General features: G+C 38.8%; 2 protein-coding genes across 3 annotated transcripts; both read right to left on the reverse strand.

Moving 5' to 3' along the window:
• Positions 1 to 770: 770 nt before the first annotated feature.
• Positions 771 to 5,949, reverse strand: LOC137132197 (histamine H3 receptor). The gene is made up of 3 exons (XM_067514424.1): positions 5,512 to 5,949; positions 4,829 to 4,995; positions 771 to 3,341 (listed from the first exon to the last, which is right to left on the reverse strand). The coding sequence occupies exons 1-3, from the start codon at positions 5,786 to 5,788 to the stop codon at positions 2,484 to 2,486; spliced, it is 1,302 nt and encodes a 433-aa protein (XP_067370525.1). The 5' UTR covers positions 5,789 to 5,949; the 3' UTR covers positions 771 to 2,483.
• Positions 5,950 to 8,250: 2,301 nt separating this feature from the next.
• Positions 8,251 to 22,870, reverse strand: impact (impact RWD domain protein). Of its 2 annotated transcripts, XM_067513117.1 has the most exons (11): positions 22,698 to 22,869; positions 21,366 to 21,494; positions 21,225 to 21,277; positions 21,038 to 21,100; positions 20,785 to 20,870; positions 18,204 to 18,326; positions 18,015 to 18,109; positions 16,161 to 16,234; positions 15,608 to 15,698; positions 11,028 to 11,162; positions 8,251 to 8,892 (listed from the first exon to the last, which is right to left on the reverse strand). In XM_067513117.1, exons 1-11 carry the CDS (start codon positions 22,743 to 22,745, stop codon positions 8,833 to 8,835), a joined length of 957 nt encoding a protein of 318 aa, XP_067369218.1. In that variant the 5' UTR covers positions 22,746 to 22,869; the 3' UTR covers positions 8,251 to 8,832. The 2 variants fall into 2 exon arrangements, with proteins under 2 accessions (XP_067369218.1, XP_067369219.1); XM_067513118.1 differs by lacking the exon at positions 21,038 to 21,100 and having other exon boundaries at positions 22,698 to 22,870.
• Between the last annotated feature and the right edge of the window lie 75 nt (positions 22,871 to 22,945).

Below are 22,945 nucleotides of genomic sequence, written 5' to 3' on the forward strand. Positions count from 1 at the left end.
GTGTAATGTTTTGCAGGGAGGTTCTCTGACTGAGAAAGGAGTTTGTTTAGTTTGGTAGCTGTGGTCACTGACTGCAGTTTGTGTCAATGCAATGAAAAGTGATTCCCAGTTTGCTCCACATGGGCGTCTGTTTTGCTGACTGTGTGAAGAGTTTTGACACTGTTTTCACCAATGTTTGTTAGCAATTGAAAAAAAACTTTTTTCACATTAATGAACAAAAACTCAATGCACAAGTAATAGTGCCAGAACGTGTTTTAAAAAGTACTCCATTACAAGTACCTTTTCAAATGATTTGCTCAAATTGAAGTAAAATGTACAGTACAAAAGTACAAGTTCTCCACTAAGAACCTAATTTCTTCAAGCATCACTGTGACATTTTACACTGTAAGGAGAAAGTGTGACCTTAATATGTGCTGTAAACTGCAAATTTGGCAACAAAAACAGCAGCTGTGAAAAAGCAGAAAACCTTAGACATCTAACATTTTACTTAAAAGTATATACAAGTAGAGGTCCTGCAGTCACAAATTAACATAAAGCTACAATATGTAATTCACATAGCAGCAGAATAAGAATGTAAATCAATCCACTCTGCTCCTCCCAACCTCTCCCACACTCTGCCCAGAGCTTCGGGGCATTGTGGTTATGAATTATAATAAGTGAGAATTCTCCTAAACATACTAATGAAGCAAAAATAACTGAAATTCTCTGATTGGTTAAAAAAGGCAGGCCTTGCTTAAATAGAGCGAATATCTCTGCTGATAAAGTGTTGGCTACTTTATATATTTCCAGGCTGTTAATTTATAATGGTACATGATAATACATTGGTTTATTATATTTTGACTTAATAATGAAGAGTACAATAAAAGTACAATTCCTCAAAAGTGCACTTACTGTATGTCCATACATTATCTTGTTAAGGGTCATGGGGGTGCTGGAGCCGATCCCACCTGTTACTGGGCAACAGGGGGCACAACCTGGATAGGTGACCAGTCTATCAGAGGGCTGATTCACAGACAGACAGCTTTAACATTCTCGATGACATTCACACTCACACCTACAGGCAATTTGGTGTCACCAGTTGACCAGTACTGAGTGTCTTTGCACTGTAGGAGGAAACCCACACGAGCCTGGGAGAACATGTATGGTCCACACAGAAAAGCCCCCTCTACCCAGCCTGGATAAAAAACTGGGAACCTGTTAGTGCAGTTGAAGTTCATGTACAGTTCAGAGTAAATGTACTCTATTACTTTCAACCAATGAATTTACTATGTACGCAGTCACACCACAGCTGAACTAACCTAAAAGTATCCTGATTGTAACTTCATATTTAGTAGACACTCATCTAAAAATTCTAAAAATTGTATTCCCTAAAATACAAGACTATTCCTTCTTCACCATGTAAGTTTTTATGTTGAACAGTTATGAAGCCTGTAGGTAGCCTTCTTTTAATTTATCTTTCTTTCTTTCTTTCTTTACTTACACATTCATAGTCAAGTTACAATGTAGGTGGTATAAACCAGACAGGTCTCTGAAACAAATACTTCACACAAAGAAAACAACCGCCTAGATTGGCATAAATATTATACAAAGGTTTTAATGCTGCTCCCATTTTATAGTTCTGTACATTCTAAATATCAACAAGAAAGAACATGTTTTTAAATGTGGATTCAGTGTCTGTAGATACCAGTGGGTATAAAACAGGACTGTGATAAAGGTACACTCAGTAGTCGGTAAACAATTATAGGTCATTTTCTTGTCAGGTACCTTGAACTTTGCAGACTCAATTTTTCATCCTATTGCTGCCAACTGAAAACCTTCAGTATACCAAAAGTGCCTTTTTGAAAACATAAGACCTTTTTTTTTAAATTAACACTTAAGTATTTAAAACAGTAAAGTGTCAGGGTTTCATGACCGGAGAAATGAGGAAACTTCATAAAACCATAAAAGACCAAAAAATCCTTCCTTCACATTGATTTGATCTAAATTGGAGTGTGAAAAAGTGGATGTTCACTCGAGCACAGCACATCAACAACTTTGTGTGCTCCAATTCTCGAATCCTACATTATGTCTTATATCTAAATTATTGTAATCACGTTCTATCTGGCTCCATAAGTCATAATTGCACAGCCTTCAGCTTATAAAGAACCACATCAATTTTTCCTGTGCTACTTAGAGAGATTGTCTGTGAAGGTTACACAGTAGCATACATTTTGAAATGAAGATGTACACCATCTGAAAAGTCTGACATCTGCTCATAATCGAGGGCAATTTGCCACAAGAGTGGTAACATAACTGCAGTTTCTGTTTCTTGCACACTTTGTTGTATTGCTGTCAAACATGTAGTGACAATCCTGAATGGTATGCAAATGTTTCTCTTAGTTTTGAAAACAGTTTGTTTGAAATGGAAGAACAGTACATGATATTTTTACAGTGTTTGGCCAACAGCAGTTGGCTGTAATAGATGGAAGTGCAACTGAGTTCACCTAACAAGACTGAGCCTCAATCTGAGGCTGCACTGATTGTCTTTTAGGACACAGTATCTTTGAGAAAGCCCTTCGAAAGCTGCTGTGGCACAGTGGGTACAGGAACGGGTTGATGGCAGAGTTCAGCCACAGAAGCCAGAATGTAATATCGTACCAGTAGTTTGCCACACATTCTCCACTACAGGCAGCACGTATAATCATTAGTAGAGTGTAAGGAGCCCAGCAAATCCCAAAAATACAGACAATAATGGCCAAAGATTTGGCAATCTTTTTGTCTCTAGAAAGGCGAGAGCCCTGTGTCCTACGGCCAGGTGCCAAGCAGGAGGCTGTGTGCTGAAACAGTTTGGAGTTTTTTCTGTTAGGAGAAAATCTTTCCCTCTGCATGAATATCTGACCGGTGTTGGGGTCCCCGCTAGAAGAAGGGGACAGGACGTCGTCATCCTCAATGACTGCAGAGATAGCAGTAGGCTCACTGGACGACACCTTCCGAGTTTTGACGAAAAACACAGACCAGGCCCCTCCGTCTCGATGCTTCTTACTGTTCGTCTGAGGCTTGGCATCGTCCTCGGCACAGGCGCCCCCATTCTTGTTCCTGCGGTGGATGTTCAAGTAGATGCTGAGATTGAAGAAGGCCACAGACACAAACGGCGTGAAGAACTCAAAGGTGGAGGCACTGAGCAGAAAGTACCATGTGAAATAAAACTCAGCGTAGCACTCGTGGGCCGGAACGATGCTCTCGCCGACGATTGTCTCCCAGAAGATGATGGCAGGGCCATAGAGGAGGAAGGCCAACACCCACACTGCCACCATCTTGAACACAGCCTGGCGGGTCATGTTTCTTTGAGCTCTGTATTTAACCTGTGTCAGTAGAGAAAAGAGAGGCACAAATGTGACTCATAGTGATGCACCGTGAACATCAACTCTCCTACACAATAACACCATTTGTTATATTTCAAACAGCCACAGCTGCTGCCATACTAACGGGCTGACAAACAGACTTGCTTCTGCTGTGAGTGCCTTCAAATGAAGCCCTGTCTGTATTGTGCTGTCTCAGAGAAGAGGAGAGATGCCGTAAATAAAACCCGCTCGTGAAGCTCTTATTCCTCGGTGTGTCACTGAAGCCAAAGAGAGAAGGGGAATGTCAGGCTGAGAGCCACATTAACTGATGCAACACACCAGTGTGAAAGAGACATCTGGTTTCTCCTGATCCACTGCCCCCCCCCCCCCCCCATCATCATCCGTCGCTCATTCTGTTCTCACTCACTCCATTTTCACTTCACCTCTCCTCAGTCTAAACTCTATCATTTAGCGGGCCTCCTCAGTCTCTCTTTATGTGATGTTGTTGTTTTTCATCTTTTCTTTGCCTCAAACCATTGAATGTCTCTCTGTGCTTGCAACACCTGCATGTCACTGTAAGACAATCGTGCGGCCAACGTGACTGTGGTTAAGAGCACCTTTGAGTCAATAAATAATGAAATAGAGCCACTACATGATAATTGATTCAGGCCCCAGTTTCAAGTGATAATTTCGAAATCACAGGACTCCCAATTTTCATTGCAAAAGACTTAAATCCAGCTCTATGTTGGATGAAAATAAGTAGATAAACAAATCAGATTTCAAACTGAGTGAATAAATCACAGGGAGATAAAAGCAACAACAAGTAAACACTACTTAGTTAGCAGCTCAATAAAATTCTTTTCCTGCAAATGTGTGTGGGGGGGTGGGGGGTGGGGGGACATATTTAACTAATTAAAAATAACCAGCTCTCCCACCATCATAATTCTGCACTTCAAGATATTTTGGTTGTGTGTCAATCAAGCACAAGTGAACATGTTTTCTGGAAGATGTTGGGAAGAAGTGTGATAATAGTTGAATAATAGTGATCAGGTGGGGAGCATCATGTTAAAAAACAACCGAGAATATTAAGTTTGGTTTCACATGGAAGAGGCCATATGCTTATTTATAATATGATTATTTTTGCTCTGGTTCAAACCACCTTTACAGGTGTGAACACCAGCTATGTCAAGACATCTGATGAGCAGTGTATTAACAGAATTGTATTTATCTACATAATGCAGGCATTGAAGATATTTACTGGTCAAATGAACTGGACATTTCAAACTCTGTTTAAACAGACTTAAAAAATTCAACAATACAGCCAGAAACCATTGTAAAGCTGTGACTGTAAATAACGTCTCTCTGCTGAGCAGCCTGTCCCACAGACTGAGACTTGTTAGACCCAACTGTGGTAGTGTGCTAGGTCATTTGCCTGTGTGTATATATGCTTGTGTGTGTGTGTGTGTGTGTGTGTGTGTGTGTTAATGAGCACCTCTGCCTGTACTTACTGCTCTTGTGACTGACAGGAAGCGGTCATAACTGATGAGGACAATATTAAAGACTGAGGCGGTGCAGAGGAGGTAGTCCATGACCAGCCACACCTTACAGAGCCCCTTACCCAGCATCCACCGGCCTGTCAGGTTGTATGGGATGTATACAGGGATGCAGAAGGCACCTGCAACAGGCATATAGTCACACACACAAACACACACACACACACAGTGTATGATGATTCAACCCCAGAACCATAGAATATATTTATATCCTGAGATATCCTCACTGTTGTATAAGTCAGTGAGACTTAGGGGGCCACAAAAGGCTATTGCATGTCACCAGCACAAAAACCAAATGCTGCGATTAAACTAGAACTCATTTTTAGAAACAAAAGCAGATGGTATTGGTTGTTTCATGAAAGAGAAGGCTATAATTTGCAGATGGGAGCAGCACAATAGGTGGGGTGCCACAAGTACAGAATACTTCATGGTAATGTAAGACATGAATGGAGAAAAAGGGATGTCAGGTCAAAATCAAGTGGCAAATGAATAACAGTGACTCACCACAACTAGATTGTAGGGAAATTGTTTGGTGCTTGCACAATACGCATTTTAGAAATGTACCATTCATAAAAAAGAACAAAAGCTCAATTTGAAAGAAGGACAGGAGACACAGAGAAGAAGAGACACCCACTCACCCACGAGGAAATCAGATATAGCAAGGTTCAGAAAGAAGTAGTTGCTTTGATTTCGCAGAGTTTTATCCACAATAAAAGCCATGATGACGAGCGCGTTTCCAGCCACCACAACCACAACCAGAGTCACCATGAAGACCGATAAGATCACCACCAGGTAACCCGGGAGTATAGTCCCAGCCTCAGACACCGCAGGAGTCAAATTACCGCTGGAGTTGGACTCCAGAAGATGTGCGCCCATAGTTAATTTAAAGCCAAAATCATTGTAGACATTTTTCATTTTACGCACAGAACAAACTAACAACTCCAACCGCGTGCCAAAATGTTGCGCTCCACTTCACTAAGGAATCAAAAATGAGTGGAGACCTGTGACGAGATGAAGAGATTTTCACAACATTTCCCATTTTCTTTTCCAAGAAGATTTCAATCTACTTTAAATAAATAATGACAAGCTAAATGGATTTTCTTTGGATGCTCTCTCTTCCCTTGGCCAGCGTATTATGAGTGCGCGCTGCTGGATGCGCGGGTACCGCGGAGCGCACTGTTGCTTTTGTCACTGACGTCAAGACACCGACAGCAGAAATTAGATCTATGTCCGCCAATACCTTCAAAATCACCATGCGGTTTCAGAGCAAGACTAGTAAAGCGATATGATATACTAGCAAAAAAGATACTTTAGTGTCTTAAATTACAGTGACACATTAGAATGCTTTAGAGAAATTTAAAGCAAACTTGCAGATTACATATAGCGACCAAAATGCAAACATTGTTGTATCTCGTGCAAGCTGGTGCATGTCTGCCAAAAGCCATAGCAAAGTATTACATTCATCAGATAAAAATCACAACAAATGTACAAAATTGTTTCAAAATGTCCTGCACGTGTGCTTTCTATAAAGCAAACAGGTTTGTCCAAATCCCTTTGCCTTTATTTTGGAAAGGAGACAACATCCGGTCGTACTCCAGTATTTCACGCTCACTTGACGTCTCACTTCTTTGCTCGCGCAGTAACTGATCAAAGACTGGAGTGGACCAGATGCCCGAAGATGAAAGATATGAGCTGCAGGCATCAGGATGTCCGCAAGCCGCCAGGTCATGAAGGAACAAAAAAACTCTTTAAAATAAAAACTGTTTTCTCCGAGTTTATAATAGTTCAGATTACTTAATTAGTTAACAAATACATTCAAATACAAAAACCTCCTTTTTGAAACATCAAGGCTGCTATTGTTACAATTTGGAAAATGAGTTGTAGCTGCAAACCTAAGATAGTTTTTATATTAAATAAATATATAAACAACCCCCAGTTAATACCGGACGCAGTTGTTCCCAGTGCGTGATGCTCCTGGTGCGTCCAATAGTAACGCCAAAGCACGTACCCTTAGGAAGCGTCAATATCTGAAGCTGTGGGATGAGAACGTGTTGGTTTTTGAATAAAGAAACGACAACTAATTAAGAAAATGAAAGACGTAATCCTTTAAACTAACAATTATTATTTTTATTTTTATTTTTGTATTGCCTTCATTTATAGCAGCGGTTTCCAGCAGGCTGATACAGAAATACTTTGGCACTGTTGTTACTCTGCTAAGAGGAGTTAACTTGCAAAGTTTGGTAGCATCTGTGGAACTTGATCCTTTAAAGTAAAGATTAGCACATTTTATAACGCTGTAATAAATAATATTAAACTTGAAAGTTTATCCTGTTCATACTGGCCATTAAAAGATCACATGCATTTCCAGCACAGGGGATGAAGGACAAAATCCACAGTCTTTTGTTTTAATCCCAAAATATAAAATTTTATCAGGCCAGTATCAACAGGAGGAAGTAGATCAAGCAAAATCGTTTACCTCAAAATATGGGCACCCGAAGGGCAGCAAGCAATTGGGTGAAAAAATAGAGAGAATGTAATGAAATGTGACAGAAAATAAAAGAATTATAATTGTTAGAAAAATTCCAGTAAAAGGTTAAATTAAAAATGCGAAAAACTATGGTAAAATTGTGCATATTCATTTTATAAATAAACTTTTTGTTTTTTGGTGTGTGTGTGTGCATGTTAGGCTTTGAGAAGTATATTTATTTTCTAAGATTTTTAGCAGAACACTAAATTAAATGTCTTACTTGTGAAATACACCAAACTTTTCCCAAGGTGTATTGTCACAACCGCAATAACAACCGTATGGATGAAATCTAAAATGTCCTAAGTGGCCTAATTATTTCTCTCAGCCCGGAGTATGAATTTAGCTCCATGGGTTCTTCACAAGCCCCTTAAAATATGATTAAGAGCTGAGATGATGGGTTCAGTGTGATGACAGCTTGTCTGGGAGAAACAACTCTCTGCTAAGCAAATTAGCTGTAATTATTCTCAATGACTGAAACGAGCAGGCAGCTTTTTACACAGACATGGAGGAAATTTCAGACCATTGTGTTATAATTTTAATTAAATGTCTTGGATCATGCTTGGATCATATTCACTCAAGATACTTAACACAGATATAAGTCAACCAAACTGCAAAATGCTCAGATGAGTTCCCGGTATTTTTAGAGATTAGCCCTCTGCTGCCTCCAGCCAACCCTGGAGTGGTTAATATGCACACTCTGTCTTTCCAGGGATCAAGTGACACCAAAATGGAGAGGTGAGGCAAAACCCCACTGCTCAGAGGAAACATGCAACTGTGACATGCTGAATAGTTAGCAGGCATCAAGTGGATGTCAAATGGAAAATGAACATGGGAATTATATGAGTCAGCGTGTGAGAGTCTGAGAACTTTATTTCTAGGAAACACTGAATGAATTCTGAATGAATTTAATTCAAACGCAGATTTGCCTGAAAACTGAATTAACACTTAGAAGAACAAGGACTGTAATAATCCTGAGACATAGTAAAACATTACACTTCAAAAGATCTTCCCTTGAAAACAGTCATTGAATTGTGTCTAATAATTATGTTGTAATAAAGTGGATCAGTAAGCACAGTGACAGCCTCAAGGACAGAGCGAAACACTATATTCTGCTTATGTCACTGTCAGATTTTCTGTATAAATCCCTACAGTTTGTTTGCTGCACATTTGCATATTTAATTACGAGGCTGCAAAATGGTGCAACATCAATTCCACTTAACATGCTCAAATAAAATAATAATTAAACATCCCTAGAAGACATTTTAGCACTACAGTATGTAGGTTTTGAATAAATTATTTCTAACTGCACAAAATTGCTATTTGTCTCGGTTTAGATGCATCTGAATCAGCTGATGAACCTTTTACTCAATTGTGTAAAAAGCCACGGCAGTGAAAATGGCTTTGAGTTAAAGTATATTTTTACATTTGAAATTCATTTTGTCTTCTTGCTTTTTGGCCTTTTGGTCTTTGCTCCTGAAATGGTGGCCTCATCCTGTAAAACAAGTGAAAAGGTTTAGAGAACAAACAGATTAGTGTTGTTTTTTTTTTACATTGGTGCTCCACTTAATAGTGCCAAAGCTTTTTCTACGCTTAATAACTGAGGGCTGTTTTATGGCTCATGACTCAATCTTTGATAGACGCCTTATTCCACGAACTCCTGCTGTGTTTCCTTGCCTTACTGAAATGTGCAAATTACAATGTACTGATTGGCACACACCATACTGTTTTAATTTATTCCAATAACTGCATCAAACTAAACATTGCTTTCTAAAGTGCTCTTGTTAAACATCCTCCATTAAGTATTGCTCTGACAATCCAGGCTGTCAACATGTAGGTCTCTCAGTACTTTATCAGCTTGTCTGGACAAAAGCAGACATAAACAATAATTTTCTAACATATAGCAAAGTGACAAATGCTTAAAATGCGGAAGTTTTTACTCTACCTACTTCATAACTCATACAGTATAGTGTTATAAAGCAGTCACACTCCAATACCTGTCTTCTTTGTTTGTACCATCGGGGGTTTTCCCCACAGTTTTAGCTGATAGGAAGAAGCCCTCGTTACTCTATCTAATAAGAAAAATAAGGTTTCCTATTGTCCGGTCTTAAGGTGTACAATTGTGGTTCAGATGCTGTTTACTTAGTCCAGTTTGCTCCAAAATCAAATTCCAGTATTTAAAAGTTGCCATTTTTTATTCACATATGGCAAAACTGACCTTTCTGTAAATTCCAGAAGAATCAGTCACGTAATGGCATGAAAACACTTGAATTGGCTGAGGTATCAAACTGCCAAACAAACTTCTGCAACATTCATCTGCTAATAAAATCTCACCATTATATTAATCTTAAAGAAATTATATGCAAGTTTTTTAAAGTCATTATTTTAATGTAAATATGCTGCAAAACTTCCCTTAATGTGAAGAAAGCTCCTGTGACCCAGACTCATTGAAGAGCAGTGTCAGCAGTGCACTGATCTATGTCCCCCTAAAGGTTTGTAAGGGAAACTTTCCCTTCTAATCACTCTGAGAAAAGACTTCTGCTTGATTAGCAAGTTTTCTTAATTTATTATAATTTCATAAGGAGGACGAACCACTGGATATAGATTAGCAGAGCAGGGAGCGGATGCTGGACGGAGAGTGGACTGTGTCTGAATCTCATGAAGCTCTAGTTTTACTGCAGCTTTACACTTCACACATCATTGTGACTTCTGAGCTTTTTAATTGTGTAGGAACATTAGAGACATTCACTTATCCTTTTTAAATACACTTAAATGACAAACTTTATCAGGTTGAAATGACTGCACAGCTTTACTGAACTTTACTGAACTGTCAATCAAAAAGCTTCGGGCATCTTAAGTCAATTAAAACAAAGCTGTTAGATTAATTATAGACTCTTATCAATAATTCTTAAGAACATCATGAACTGGAAACAAGCTATTCTGCAGAGTCCGTAAGTCCATTCACAGACAGTGGCCTTTAATTAGCTGTCATAGAGTCCAGACTGGCTGACCAGGGGGAACTGAGCATTTGCTGTGAAGCTGGGCATGAAAACAAATGTGGCGTTTTGAAATAGCACACATGAAGAGTTGGTGCACAGTAACTTTAATCTATCAGTGGCAGTAGTGCATAGGTCAGTCATGTTACCCCTGGAATAACTCTGCCGAACACAAAGACAACTTCAAAGCAGACTGGAACTAACTTCAGGCTGGTGAAAGCAAGGAGACAGTGTTTGATCTGCAGAACATGTGGCAGCTTCACCACTTCAAATGAACCAATATGCCTAATGTGACAGCTACCGAAGAGTTACTGTGGAAACACCAAGCAAGCTGAATAGACACTTTATTATTATAACAACTCTATGTCTGACTACAATCTGTGAATATGTCTAACCTGGAAATAACCACTTTTTGAGTTATTGATGTTGCTTTGGTTCTTAGAAAGGAAAAAAAAAACATCTATTTGCTTTGAGATACAGTAATTGGAAGTATATTGGGGTACAAGCTAATTGAAGTACGAGACACCAGGTGGCTTCTAGCATCAGGAAACTGACAGCAAAGTCAAATTTGACTGATTACATGTCAGAGGGAGATGACAGAGTGATGTGTAAGAGGCTCAGAAAGGTTTCTCACCAAGGAGGCTGTGTATCCCTCCTCCACCAGTATGTTCCTTGCACAGTTGTTGATGTGTTTGAAGCGGTCGGGACCCAATAAAATACCTCCATACCATCGAGACACAACCACCATGACATTACGCACATCCAGAATCTGTGGGAGACAAACATAGCACATTGACAAGTAAAAGTTCAGTTGTCAGGTTTTCGGGATTAATTTGTCAGAAAATTATTAAATAATCTCAAATATCACCAATATGGGCACAGTGTCTGAGGGTTCGTTGTCAGTGTCAATTACAATTACAAAGTGGTTGTACCTACTTTAGCAGTCATCACTTCAAACAAGCACTGCCCATTGCTGCAATAAGTTTTGGTTTTACTGTCTGTATGGTTATTGTTGACAATATGTTTAATTTTGAAAATGACCAAAGCTATCATATCCTATAAGAGAAAAGACAGATATCAAAATCATTTCAATGTATAGATAGTTTGATTAATGCCTATAAACAGTTTGATATTTCTTTGTAACATTTCAACTTTATGCAACTCAGTAGTAGCTCTGCTGACATGGTTTTGCAAAACAATGTTCACATCAGCAGATGCTTTTTGTGAAGATCAAAGTGTTTTGTTTTGTTTTTTTAAAGTAAAAGTTACTTAAACCCACAATTCCTATCTTGTTTTATTAATTGGACTCCAGGTTTAGCAACTCCTGACTCCAAAAAGATTTTGTTGATGTCATTAGCTAAAGGGTTTCACATACTAAGCTGCTGCTCAAAAGCTGATGGCCTGAACCCTCATATTTGGGGATATTTCTCATCTCTGAATAGTTGATTAAGCATCTTTAAGATCATTGTTTTGATATTCCTGCCAGCAGCTTTACTGTTGTGGTTTGCTGTAGCGTAGTCATTTAACAGCAGCTGCCAGCTGTACAGGCTCAAACTGAGACTCTACCTGCCAAGCACCACCACAGAAATACAGATAAAGTTGGCAATTAGCTGTTGACACGAGGGGGCATTTACAAACTAAAGAATCAGATATTTCCCTTGAGAGTTTCTATAGAGCAAAAGCAGTCGAAAAGCAGAGGTAATAATAGCCAGAACCCAGAGTGGCAAATATATGCTTGACTTGACTTTGTGGCTGCTGTGAGATAACACACCTTCAGTCTTTCCACTAAACATGACTGAAATGACATAAATCTTTCTTATCAAACTAAGACTGAATAGGGAATAAACAAGTTCCCAAATGGCCAGACTACTTTGACATAAAGAGTAGAATTTGGCTCTGCACCGCAACACACAAAAAGTGCAATCTGTCATTCGAGGGGACTCATCCCCATCTGGCTGCTGACACTATTAATCAGATCCTTCTTTTATTCATCACCTCACACTTTCGCATTCACTGGCAGAAAGCACAAGTCTAAATGAGGAAATGGGGGAAAAGGCTTGTGGAGAGGAATGAGATTAGAGAAGAATAGGTTAAGGAGAAAGCTCTTCATGTAAATTGCTTAGTTCGCTGAGAGTGGGACAAGTAGAAGATTAATCAGTGCGTTAGTCAAAAGGAAGAACAGGATGATAGCGGACCTGATGCTATCACTCTAGTTGCAGTAGGTCAGCCAGCTGCAGGAAGTGACCCCGATGTGTCTTTTAACCCACTCTAATGTCCATGTTTATTAAAAAGGCAAAAATGTGTGCGAGTTGATTTCATATTCCTCTGCTGTAGCTAATGTACAGAGTTGGCAAATTAGATTAGTATTGAGTGGCAAAGGTTTTACAAGATAAAAAGAATATATTTATATATTGGCCACAGCAAGGAAAACAGGGGCTTATCAGAAGTTAGATGTACTAGCCAATAGCTAAATAATAACTAAAAGCAGAAGACTAAAAGCATTAATTTGTCATGTTTCTCTTAACATCAAACAACATTCATTCTGCTTGTAGTTCTGTTTTGCTCTCCACAGGCTAATACTGAAAATATTTGGCTGCTAAATGCTGGAACTTTTGTCTGTGTAGTGCTGAACAGGAAGCGTTCAGGGGGATTGAGCTGAGGGGAGCTACACACCTGCGTGACAAATGTAGTAGGTTTGACACTGTAGGTGAAACCTTTCAATTTACACATAGATCTCTGACCCACTGCTAAATTCAAACATTTATTAGAGCAAAATATTTATTTGAACAGTTCAGACATGCACATGACAAACATGTTTCTACAAATGTCACCAGAAAGCAAGCATTTAAGATGTAAAATGTTCTATATTAAGCAAATAAATGCACTGAATTAAATTTTGTTTTTGTTTTTTTGACTGTTTTGGAAAGGAAACACTGTAGTGGTCAAATACAGCTTCATTTATCTGAATTCAGTGCAGCAGATCACAGTTTCTGACATACACACCAATAATCCAAAGCCCTATTTGACACAGAATTATCTCTCTAACAGTACCACGCTGGGAGAAGCAAGTGCTGTCATCTTATGAATGAGTATGAACTATGGCTTGAATCGTGGATCTCATCAGTAAAGGCTCTGACCTGTCTCTGTACCCTCTGGTAACAAGTATGACACAACTAGAAGCATTTGCTGCTGAGGAGCAAACTTTCTGTTTTATCCCAAACCTTTCACTGGCCTTCATCCATTATTACAGGGAAACAGCAAGTGTGTGGAGAATTGCAAATTTTGAATGTGTGTGTGTGTGTGAATCATGGTGCCATCTGACAGCAGAAGCCAGTGATAAATGCCTCTTTCATATGTAAAATTAAAATATTAATAATAGTGTGAAATTGCTATCATGGGACCAAATTTCCCTGAAGAGGCAGAGAGTGGAAATTTACACATTATGTAAACTCTACTGGTCTGGGTCTTCCTAGTCTGCCTTTAGGGTGAGCAATCTCATTTTTATACCATGATTCTGATATCAAAAGAGACCACAATAAAAAAAGTCAAACCTACCTGTCTAAAAGCTATTACAGAGTTGGCACATAAAAAATAACGTTGTTAATTAATGTACCTAACAGTAAATTAGAGTGGTAATTATGAGTGGTAAGCATACTGTGTTAATTTATGGTGGTCTTTTGTGATGTAATTATGTTTTACAAATGTTATTTTTCAGAGCTGGGGGTTAGAATATGAGAAGCAATCTTAAGGCTCCTCATTCTGTCTACGTCTAAGGATGAAAATAATCTGGTGGTTAGTCAAGCACTATCACCAAAACAGTTCTTTAACACTAAAACCATTTACCTATAAGAATAATTAATTTCCTGTCAACCTCAGATGTGCTCTGTGTTGAGAGCTGATTAGCGAGTGTCTCGTTTATCAGCAAACTTTATTTATCGGCATAAGGGCATTGCCACTGTATTAGCATTTAGCCCCAAGCACTGCTGTGTGTATAAGTACAGGGGGCCTGGTGGCTTAGTGGCAGAGCCAAGGGCCACCTTCGTGCCGGTCCTGAGCCCAGATAAAATGGGAGGGTTGAGGAAAGAAGGATATCCAGCCTAAAAAAATATATGTCAAATCGACGGGCGGGACACATTCCGCTGTGGCGCCCCCTGAAGGACAAGCCGAGAGCGGTTGATCTTTTGAACGCTGTTTATAAGTATAGGCTCATTGTCCCACATTGGCTGTACCAGGGACAATTATCCACAACCTACATGATCTAACACAGTTTTGAAAAGTACTTGAACTAGGGTAAATTTAGTTTGTTGCACATGTGAACTGTATTGAGTTCACCTGTTCTTAGTAACAGGGAATGTTCTTAGTTGCTATGACTGCGTTCTTAACTTTAAAAAAATTGTGGTAGATCTCATCAAACTCTGTGGAGACAGCAACACTAACAGAGATGTTCCCAGCTCAGTCTAATTTAATGCCCTTAGCCTATATCCACAGTGACTTTTTATCTTGTGCAGCTGTCAATTGACACATTTGTGACATTTTACATGTAAAAGCATAAAATGTTCTAAGCCTGCTTAGACTAAGTAGGCAGTGGGACAGGTTTGGGCTAGTGGCAGCTGCTCAAATTGTGGAGCAGTCGTCAGTGGTTCAACTCCTGGTTCCTCCTGGCTACATGAAGAAGTGTCTGTGGGCAGGACAATGAATCTTCAGTAACCCAAGATGTATGCTCACTGCTAATAAGTCACCTTGGAAAAAAGCATAAGCTTTTAAAAAGTAACTGTCAGCTTAATAAATAACGAAACCTCTGATATATTTCATGCAATATATAGTTTAATATCACAAACGTGTGTGTCATTGTGTGCGTGTGTGTGCACATAGAAACATCTTCAAATACTTACGATACAGGTGCCACTGAAATATCTTAGAAAACATGTTTTATCTTGTGAGGTATGGAACAAAAAATTCCTCCTTAAAGGCCACAGCAGACGCCAAGTTATGCAGACTGTAAAAATGAATGCGGCAGCCTAGAAGAGGCACCAATTAAGCAAGAAAAAGCCAAAGGGAAGTTGGATGCAGCCAGCAACTAACAAATGTGATTTTATAATCAAATATGGGCAAAGGGTCTGTGTGTTGTGTACTGACATGCAACATAACGTTTATAAAGTTAAAAGTGTCATCTGTAGGGTCATGGTCAGCATTTGATATTATTTGAATTATTACCTGTAGTAAATGAAGCAATCTCCCCCCTGCAGCAGTCTCGCCATCATCTTCACAGTCTTGAATGAAGCTGTGTTTGTCCTCACAGTAAATCCTACAACAGACAGAATCACAGCAGCTTGGCATTAGGCGGGAGAGCATTACGGTCAGAGAATGACGCCGCGACACCGGCAGCCTCTTCATCTGAGAAGTTTTTTAAGTGGTCTAAATATCAGCATCTCTTCCCAGTGAGTAATGACCACCTAGGCAGCGCAACAAAACGGACCTCATTAGACCAACTAAAGAAAAACACAGGCAGGGACGCTAGGACAACACAGACACACATAGAGAAAAACATGTACACACATACATACGTTCCCACAGTACACAATGCTGTCTGAAAACATGAATTTTCTCACTTTATCTTTGATTATGATACAGACGACGGATAGATCTTAAATCTTATTTCATGATTATTCTACATGAGACACAGTGTAACACTAACCTTCAGGTGTCAGCATGATTTGTATTATCAACTATGACAGAAGCTTTATTATTACTAAATGACATCACTGACCTGTACGCATAGATATTATGAGTGGCACTAGCAATCTTCTTGTTCTCATACAGCTTCTCCAGGACAATTTTAACCTGTAAATACATGAGAGGCAGAACAATGACTATCACTCTCACGTGCCTCAACAGCCTGGTTATAAATGGAAACTACAGACACATGGATTCTATTCTGCAATCTTCAGCAGTAAAGTGTTAAGTATAAGCTGCCTTCATATTGGAAGCCTGAGTGGTATGTTAAGGAATCAATGTCAAAAAAGGCAAACAGAAAATGATCCTGTTGTCTAGGGTCAACATGCTGTCTGACACTGCTGACTAATGCCAGAACAGCATTGCTCAACCGGTTGGGGGGGGGGATGCATTTTATACAAATAAGAACGAAGTTTTAAACTTTAAAAATATATATTAAGAGTTGTATAGTATATGGAAGCTACAAGTTTGAAAAAGATCTGGGAAGTCACTTGGATGTGATAATTAACAATCTTTTAACAAAAATGAAGCCATAAAGAAATAATAACACGTGGGCAATACTAAGTATAATAACTCAACAGCTTGTAGATCTACCTTCAGCAGCAATAACTTAAAATAATCGTTTCTTGTATGACTTTATCTGTCTCTCACATCATGGTGGAGAAATTTGGCCCATTTTTCAGTTCATTGAGGTTTTTGAGCATTCGCTTATGCACAGCTCTTTATGGTCTTACCACAACATTTCAATTAGGTTGGTGATCTGGACAAATGGCCGCACATTTGCCTCTGGAACACTCTGGTATAAAGTCAATGGTCAAATCTATGACTTCAAGGTTCCATCCGCTGCTGTAATTGACAGCTAGTGTGAGGTGTTTATGCTGAAATGCTGTGTTATGTTTTCACCAAACAGAGTTCTGAGGATTAAGGCTAAACAAATCCACTTTGGTCTCATCTGGCAATAGAACATTGTTCCATAAGTCTTTTTTGTGGGGGGGGGGGTGTTCAGATGCTGTTTTGTTTTCTCCTGGCAACCCTCACAAACAAACTGTACTTGTTCTTCTAATTGTGCGACCATGGACTTTAACATTTAACATACTGAGTGAGGGCTGTAGGGTCTGAGATGTCCCTCTGGGGTTTTTTTGTATTTCTCTGAGCATTGCTCAGTCTTACCATAAGGTAAATGTGCTGGACATCCAATTCTGGGAAGTTTGGCAACTATCTTGAATGCTTTCCACTAGTAAATGATCAGTTTCACTGTATAACACTGAAGTCCAAATTGTTTGGAGGTTTTAGTGCTCCAAAAAGTTTATGTATAAATATCAAAAAGCTATATTGCATACAAAAAATACTCAAAAAAGGAAGACTTCAGTTTGCCCTTACTGAAGCAGATTGTTGTCATTTCCTTAATTACACTATATATTCAGCTACTGAACAAATGCAGACTAGCACAAGAAAATATGTACATTTTTGTAGAGGTCTCAGTCTATTCAGGTTATCAGCTCTGCGGAAAACAGCTGTGTCTGTAAATATTTTTGTCCAAAACGGCCTTCACAGCAGGTGGAAGCTTTTAAGACAAGCTGGTACAACACTGGCGTGCCAGAGAGTGAGATTAGCATGCAGGGAGGAGCCAGATGATATTTTAGTTGGTGAAATTGCTCCGTAAATAACTACATTTACACACCTCTTCTCAAAACATTCATCAAGTATTTTCTTCTGAAACTCATATTCAGTTTGCTGATTATTTTCTATGGTTTGAGAAAAATAAGGCATTGCTAAAAATATCAATTGAATTTCCTAAATATTATAGGAGAATCTTTGTTATTCTACTTTTGTAACTAAATTGTTTCTACATGAAAAAAAAAGGTGTGATAAACTCTATGTGTTGTACCTGTCTGGGAGTCACCACAGGAGCTAAATGAGGCTGGAAAGTGCTGCGCCGGTCTGTGATGGTGTTTCCATGTTTTATTGGAGGTATTTCTTCATCTACAAGATAAAATGTTCTACATAATACCCTAGCAACATTACCTTTATAATGAGCTGTGTTGAATTTCTATCACTGAATTCAAATGATTGGTACCGTTTGCATGATCCGTGAAGAGATGTGCAATGTCTGTGTTCAGTTTGAGAGTGCCGAAGTCGGGTATGTCACCATCATCCCCTTCATCCTCAGCAGTCATGTTGACCAATTTTGGTTGATCCACTGAAAAGAGGTCATGTAAGATAAGTTATGTTTTGTTAAAGAAAAGGTTGTTTTTTAATCGCAAACCTGTAGGTCAAAGGTTTTTGCTCGAGAGTCTGCAGGTCAGACAGCTTGTCATTAAAAGGACACCTACTGAGCAAATTACTGCAAAATTACTGCTGCATGACCTTCACATTGACACTAAAATGGTACCATGACCTATTATATCAAAAGACACAGTTTATAATAGATGTTCCCAATTACCAGAACCTAGACACTACTTTTTGGGTAACAAAGAAGATGCAGATCATTTTAAGCAAGGACCCTGCAAATTTGACTAAACAGAGTAATAGTAATTATTGACAAAGGTTTTAATACAAGATCTTTTTTTTCTGACTGTTAATCACAACAGCGAAAGGTGCCCAGAGAAAAGTGCCTGGACAGAAGCTGGTCACATTAATGACTGAATGTGACCAACTGGAAGCTAATGCAGTGGGATCAGACAACAAAGATCAACAGGTGAGCTGAAATTAGTGATCTGTTGTTCTGGAAACAAAGGTGTGCTATGTGTGAGAACAGCCTGAATAGGCTAATGCTTTACTGCTTAGTTTTTATTGTTGTTATCGTTAATAAGTCCTATAGAAATATCAAAACGACCAATAAAACACGTGGCTGACCATCTTGATTTCACCAGCCTTTCTGTGTTTCTCAGCACCAAGCCCAGCAGTTTGTTTTGAGCATGTAATCTTTGACAAGGGTTTGCAAATGTAGAGTGTCGAAACTCAATCCCCTCTTCACTCACTGAGTCTTTATATAATAGACACTGCATAGTTTCCATCTATAAAGTGTGTTTCAACGTGTTGGTAGAAACTGAGGAAAACGTAAAGCTCAATCATAATAATACAAACATTAAATGGCCTCAGGCCTTAAATGTACGTTTAAATATGATGGAGGTAAAATGGAAGGATGCAAAAGAGACTATTATATAGGAATGTGTAGGTAGAAGTAATCTACATAATATATACTATGTGGGTTTATTGATTGCTTGGCTATTAATAAACAAGAATTATTATTTTCCATTGATGGAGGTTGGATTTTAGGTATAGTACATGTAGTAAATGTATAATAATATAATCAAATCAATGAACCAACTACAAGGATTTTGGCCAACCCTAAATTTCATTTTTCAAATAAAAAGCTCAGTTATGTAGAATATTTCTGGAAGGATAATATTTATGGAAACCTAAAAATCTAAAATATCAGGTAAAAAAGCACTGGTGATTCTTAGATGACTATAATGTAACAGGACATTACAAGATTGAACTGTTTACAAATCTAACAAGCTTGATGTAATGGTGTGAACCCAAGTGATGCCTGTGGTGTTTATTCTTTGCATGCATACACACACACACACACACACACACACACACACACACACACACACACACATACACAGTGAAAACTAATTGAAAGTAAATGGGACTATATATTTATATGTACCCATATATTTGCTGTTTATGATGAAAGATTTTCTTCTTTTGCTTTCCGTCCGGTCTCATTCAACCAGACTTCATTATTTCTTTTTGTGTTTTATGTTCTCTGTTGTGTTTACTCTCTTTTCATTTCCTTTTTGTGAAACATGCATCTTCAGCCTTATCACTTCTCCTCTCTCTCCTATTCTCTGCCATGTCCATTTTGAATGGGAACAAGCCATCAATCAAGCTCCTCTGAGGTAAAGTGCTGTGACCAGTTATACTTATTACCACATGAATTAAAGGAGATGATAATTTATGCTACACAACAATAGGAAGGACACTTAATATTTTTTAAGCTTGTTGCTTAAAGACCAGACCCCCACAAAACCTGATCCATCCGGACATTTGTAGAATTCAGCAAGTTTGACACGTCTACCTGTTTGTGAGAACTGATCTAATAATTGACGAGCTGATATAGAGTGGACTTTATCAGGGCCAGGTGTTAATGTGTGCGGATGTTATCATGAAAGAACTGAACTCACAGACTGCTAAGCTCACCCCTGGATACAGACGGCCTGCTATGGATTTCTTCACATGTCAAGTAGTGTGCATAAGAGCAACACTCACCTTTAAGTTAGATGTGCTTGAAATACTTCTTGTCTTCTTTATTTGGTTGACATGTCGAGGAATTGTATGTACTCTTACATCTTTCCTTTTTCTCCCAAGATTCAATGTTGTAAAAGAAAAGGGGAAACCTTCCAAAGGGGGTAAATACTTTTTATAGGTACTGTACTTAATATAATGTGTGTGTTTGGCAAAAGGGGACAGGGGTTTAACAAACAGTTAGTTGACATTACTGACTGCAGGACAAATGTCGGCACTTGCCACACTACACGAAAAGCTCTTCTGGAGTGATAAATATCTATCAAGTGTCATTTCAAGTCATTCTGAATTGCTTATATAAGTGTGGCCCTCAAGCATAAATTTAATTTTTCACACCTCACCTGCTTCTGAGCTCTGGGATCTCTCCACCAGGAATTCTCGAATTTTTTCCACCCACAGGTAGAGGATGCTCTCCCCCACATGCTCCCTGTTGAAATTTAGAAAATTCTACATGAGGGTTGATTCTCTATGAAACATAGACTGCAGACAGACCCAACAGTTCATGGGGGAAAAAAATCTTAAAAAGCATTTGTTGTGTCTAATAGCACCCCATGGTACCTCCTTGTGAAGTCAGAAATTACAGGAAGCACTCACACATAGAGGTCTTCTAGGCTGTTTGCCAATTTGGCCCTCTCTGGCCCTCGCAACCATGCAGCACTACAAAACCGAGAACGAACTGAGGGTTATTGAGTTGGATGTGGAGTGGGTTTCTCAGTGGGGTTTTGTTCTATGAATTCAGCAGATCGCCTGAAGATTAAATTTCAAAGGCAAACAGACTTACTTGATCTGGTAGATGGGCGGGGCTGTGCTTGGATAATCAGGTGGGAGAATAATCTGATCAAAAAGAAAAACAAAAGAACAAACAGAATGATCAACATTGCAGAGACGCTAGGGACCAATATGATGATTGTGTTTTCTCTACCTGCAAACACGCTGTCAGCTTTGGTTCCTTTATGTCATTGGATATTTTAATGCAAAATATCCTGGAGGCTTCATCTATAACACACCAATCATCACCATATATGGAGGACAAAGCCTCGACCTCCTCAATCTAAATGAGAAGAAACAATAAGAAAGAAAAGCCATTAGTCATCTGAGCCTATAGTGTATCCTTATAGTCCTTTCAGCCAATTTACCAGGAATTTTACTGTAGGCTACGTTGCTCCAGCCTGATAATTTATAAAAACACTTATCATCAAGGTCTAACAACACGTGTGAATAAAATAGCCAACAACCTCACATCTAAAGCAAATGACTTAGCATCCATTTATCCAAAACCATAACAACCACCTAATGAATCTTTGAAAACTAATATTAGACAGCATAGGTTGGGATGTTTGGAAACGTATTAATAAGCTTTTATTTGGCTAGATGAAGAATTAATACCACTATAATATCTGATTGTCAAATATGTAAATGGTTCAGCAGATACTTAGCCCACTGTAAAGACTGGAAACACAAAATCCCCCAACCAGCATCTGTAAACCTCTATAATTAACATGTAACACTACCGGGATAGAAAATGTAGTCAAAACGAAGGGGTTAAATATTTTCTGGTATCCAGTGGATGAGATAGTTTCATCCAGAGGAGTCTTAGAGGATTGTTGAAATACCTCTGAAAAACAGTAAAGTGTTGTCAAACAACCTTCTGGGTTATTCAAAGATCGGTGGGTATTTAATTCTTGGAAAACTGGATGCTTACCACTGTGACTCAAAAGTAATGGCAGTGCATCAGGGACACACGCTGGGTCTAAACCACAACGAAGGCACTGGGTAAATATAAGCCCTCTTTTAGCACAGCAAACTGCATGTTCAATCACTTCTGCTTGTGATAGTGGCTTTTTCTCAGGATGTTTTGGCTGCACAGTGTGTGGCCTCTGTGCACCATGTAGGACCTGCTGAGCTTTCAAACATCAATGTGGTAATGAATGCCAACACCTTGGAAGCAACCTGCAGATTGTGTATGTCTGTGTGTGTGTGAAAGAGAGAGAGTTTTTATGTATTTTTTCGGGGCAAAGCACACCACCATTTGTTCTCAGAAGACGTTTTTAGTGCGGTAATTTTAGGTTTATAAATCTGTCTGGATTTTTCTTCAGTGATATTTAAACCATTATTAAAGTATACACTAAACACAGTTAGTTTTTGGCTCATACGCTCCCTGCAGGACACCTAGAAATATTACAACAAAACAGACTGAAGACACAACTTGCTGGGTTGTCTTACCTTTTTTTCTGTCAAATCAAAAACAACTTACTTGAGCCTGAAGATCTTCATCATTCTCCGGATTTACAATTTCGGCCATTTATCCATTTCATCACCAATTTCATATATTAAAAATATAAAACCATGTGTAAAAACAACTTAAAGTCCATGCCCATGTAGATAGACTGAAAATGCACACGTGTAAATTGCTTCCAGGTTAAAGCAGATTAGCTTCCGGGTTCTTTTGTGTTTTTACTCAACAAGCACATAATGTGGTTAAGGTTTGCACCATAATAAACA

This window comes from Channa argus, chromosome 8, assembly GCF_033026475.1.
Source record: "Channa argus isolate prfri chromosome 8, Channa argus male v1.0, whole genome shotgun sequence".
In the NCBI taxonomy this organism is placed as follows: domain Eukaryota; kingdom Metazoa; phylum Chordata; class Actinopteri; order Anabantiformes; family Channidae; genus Channa; species Channa argus.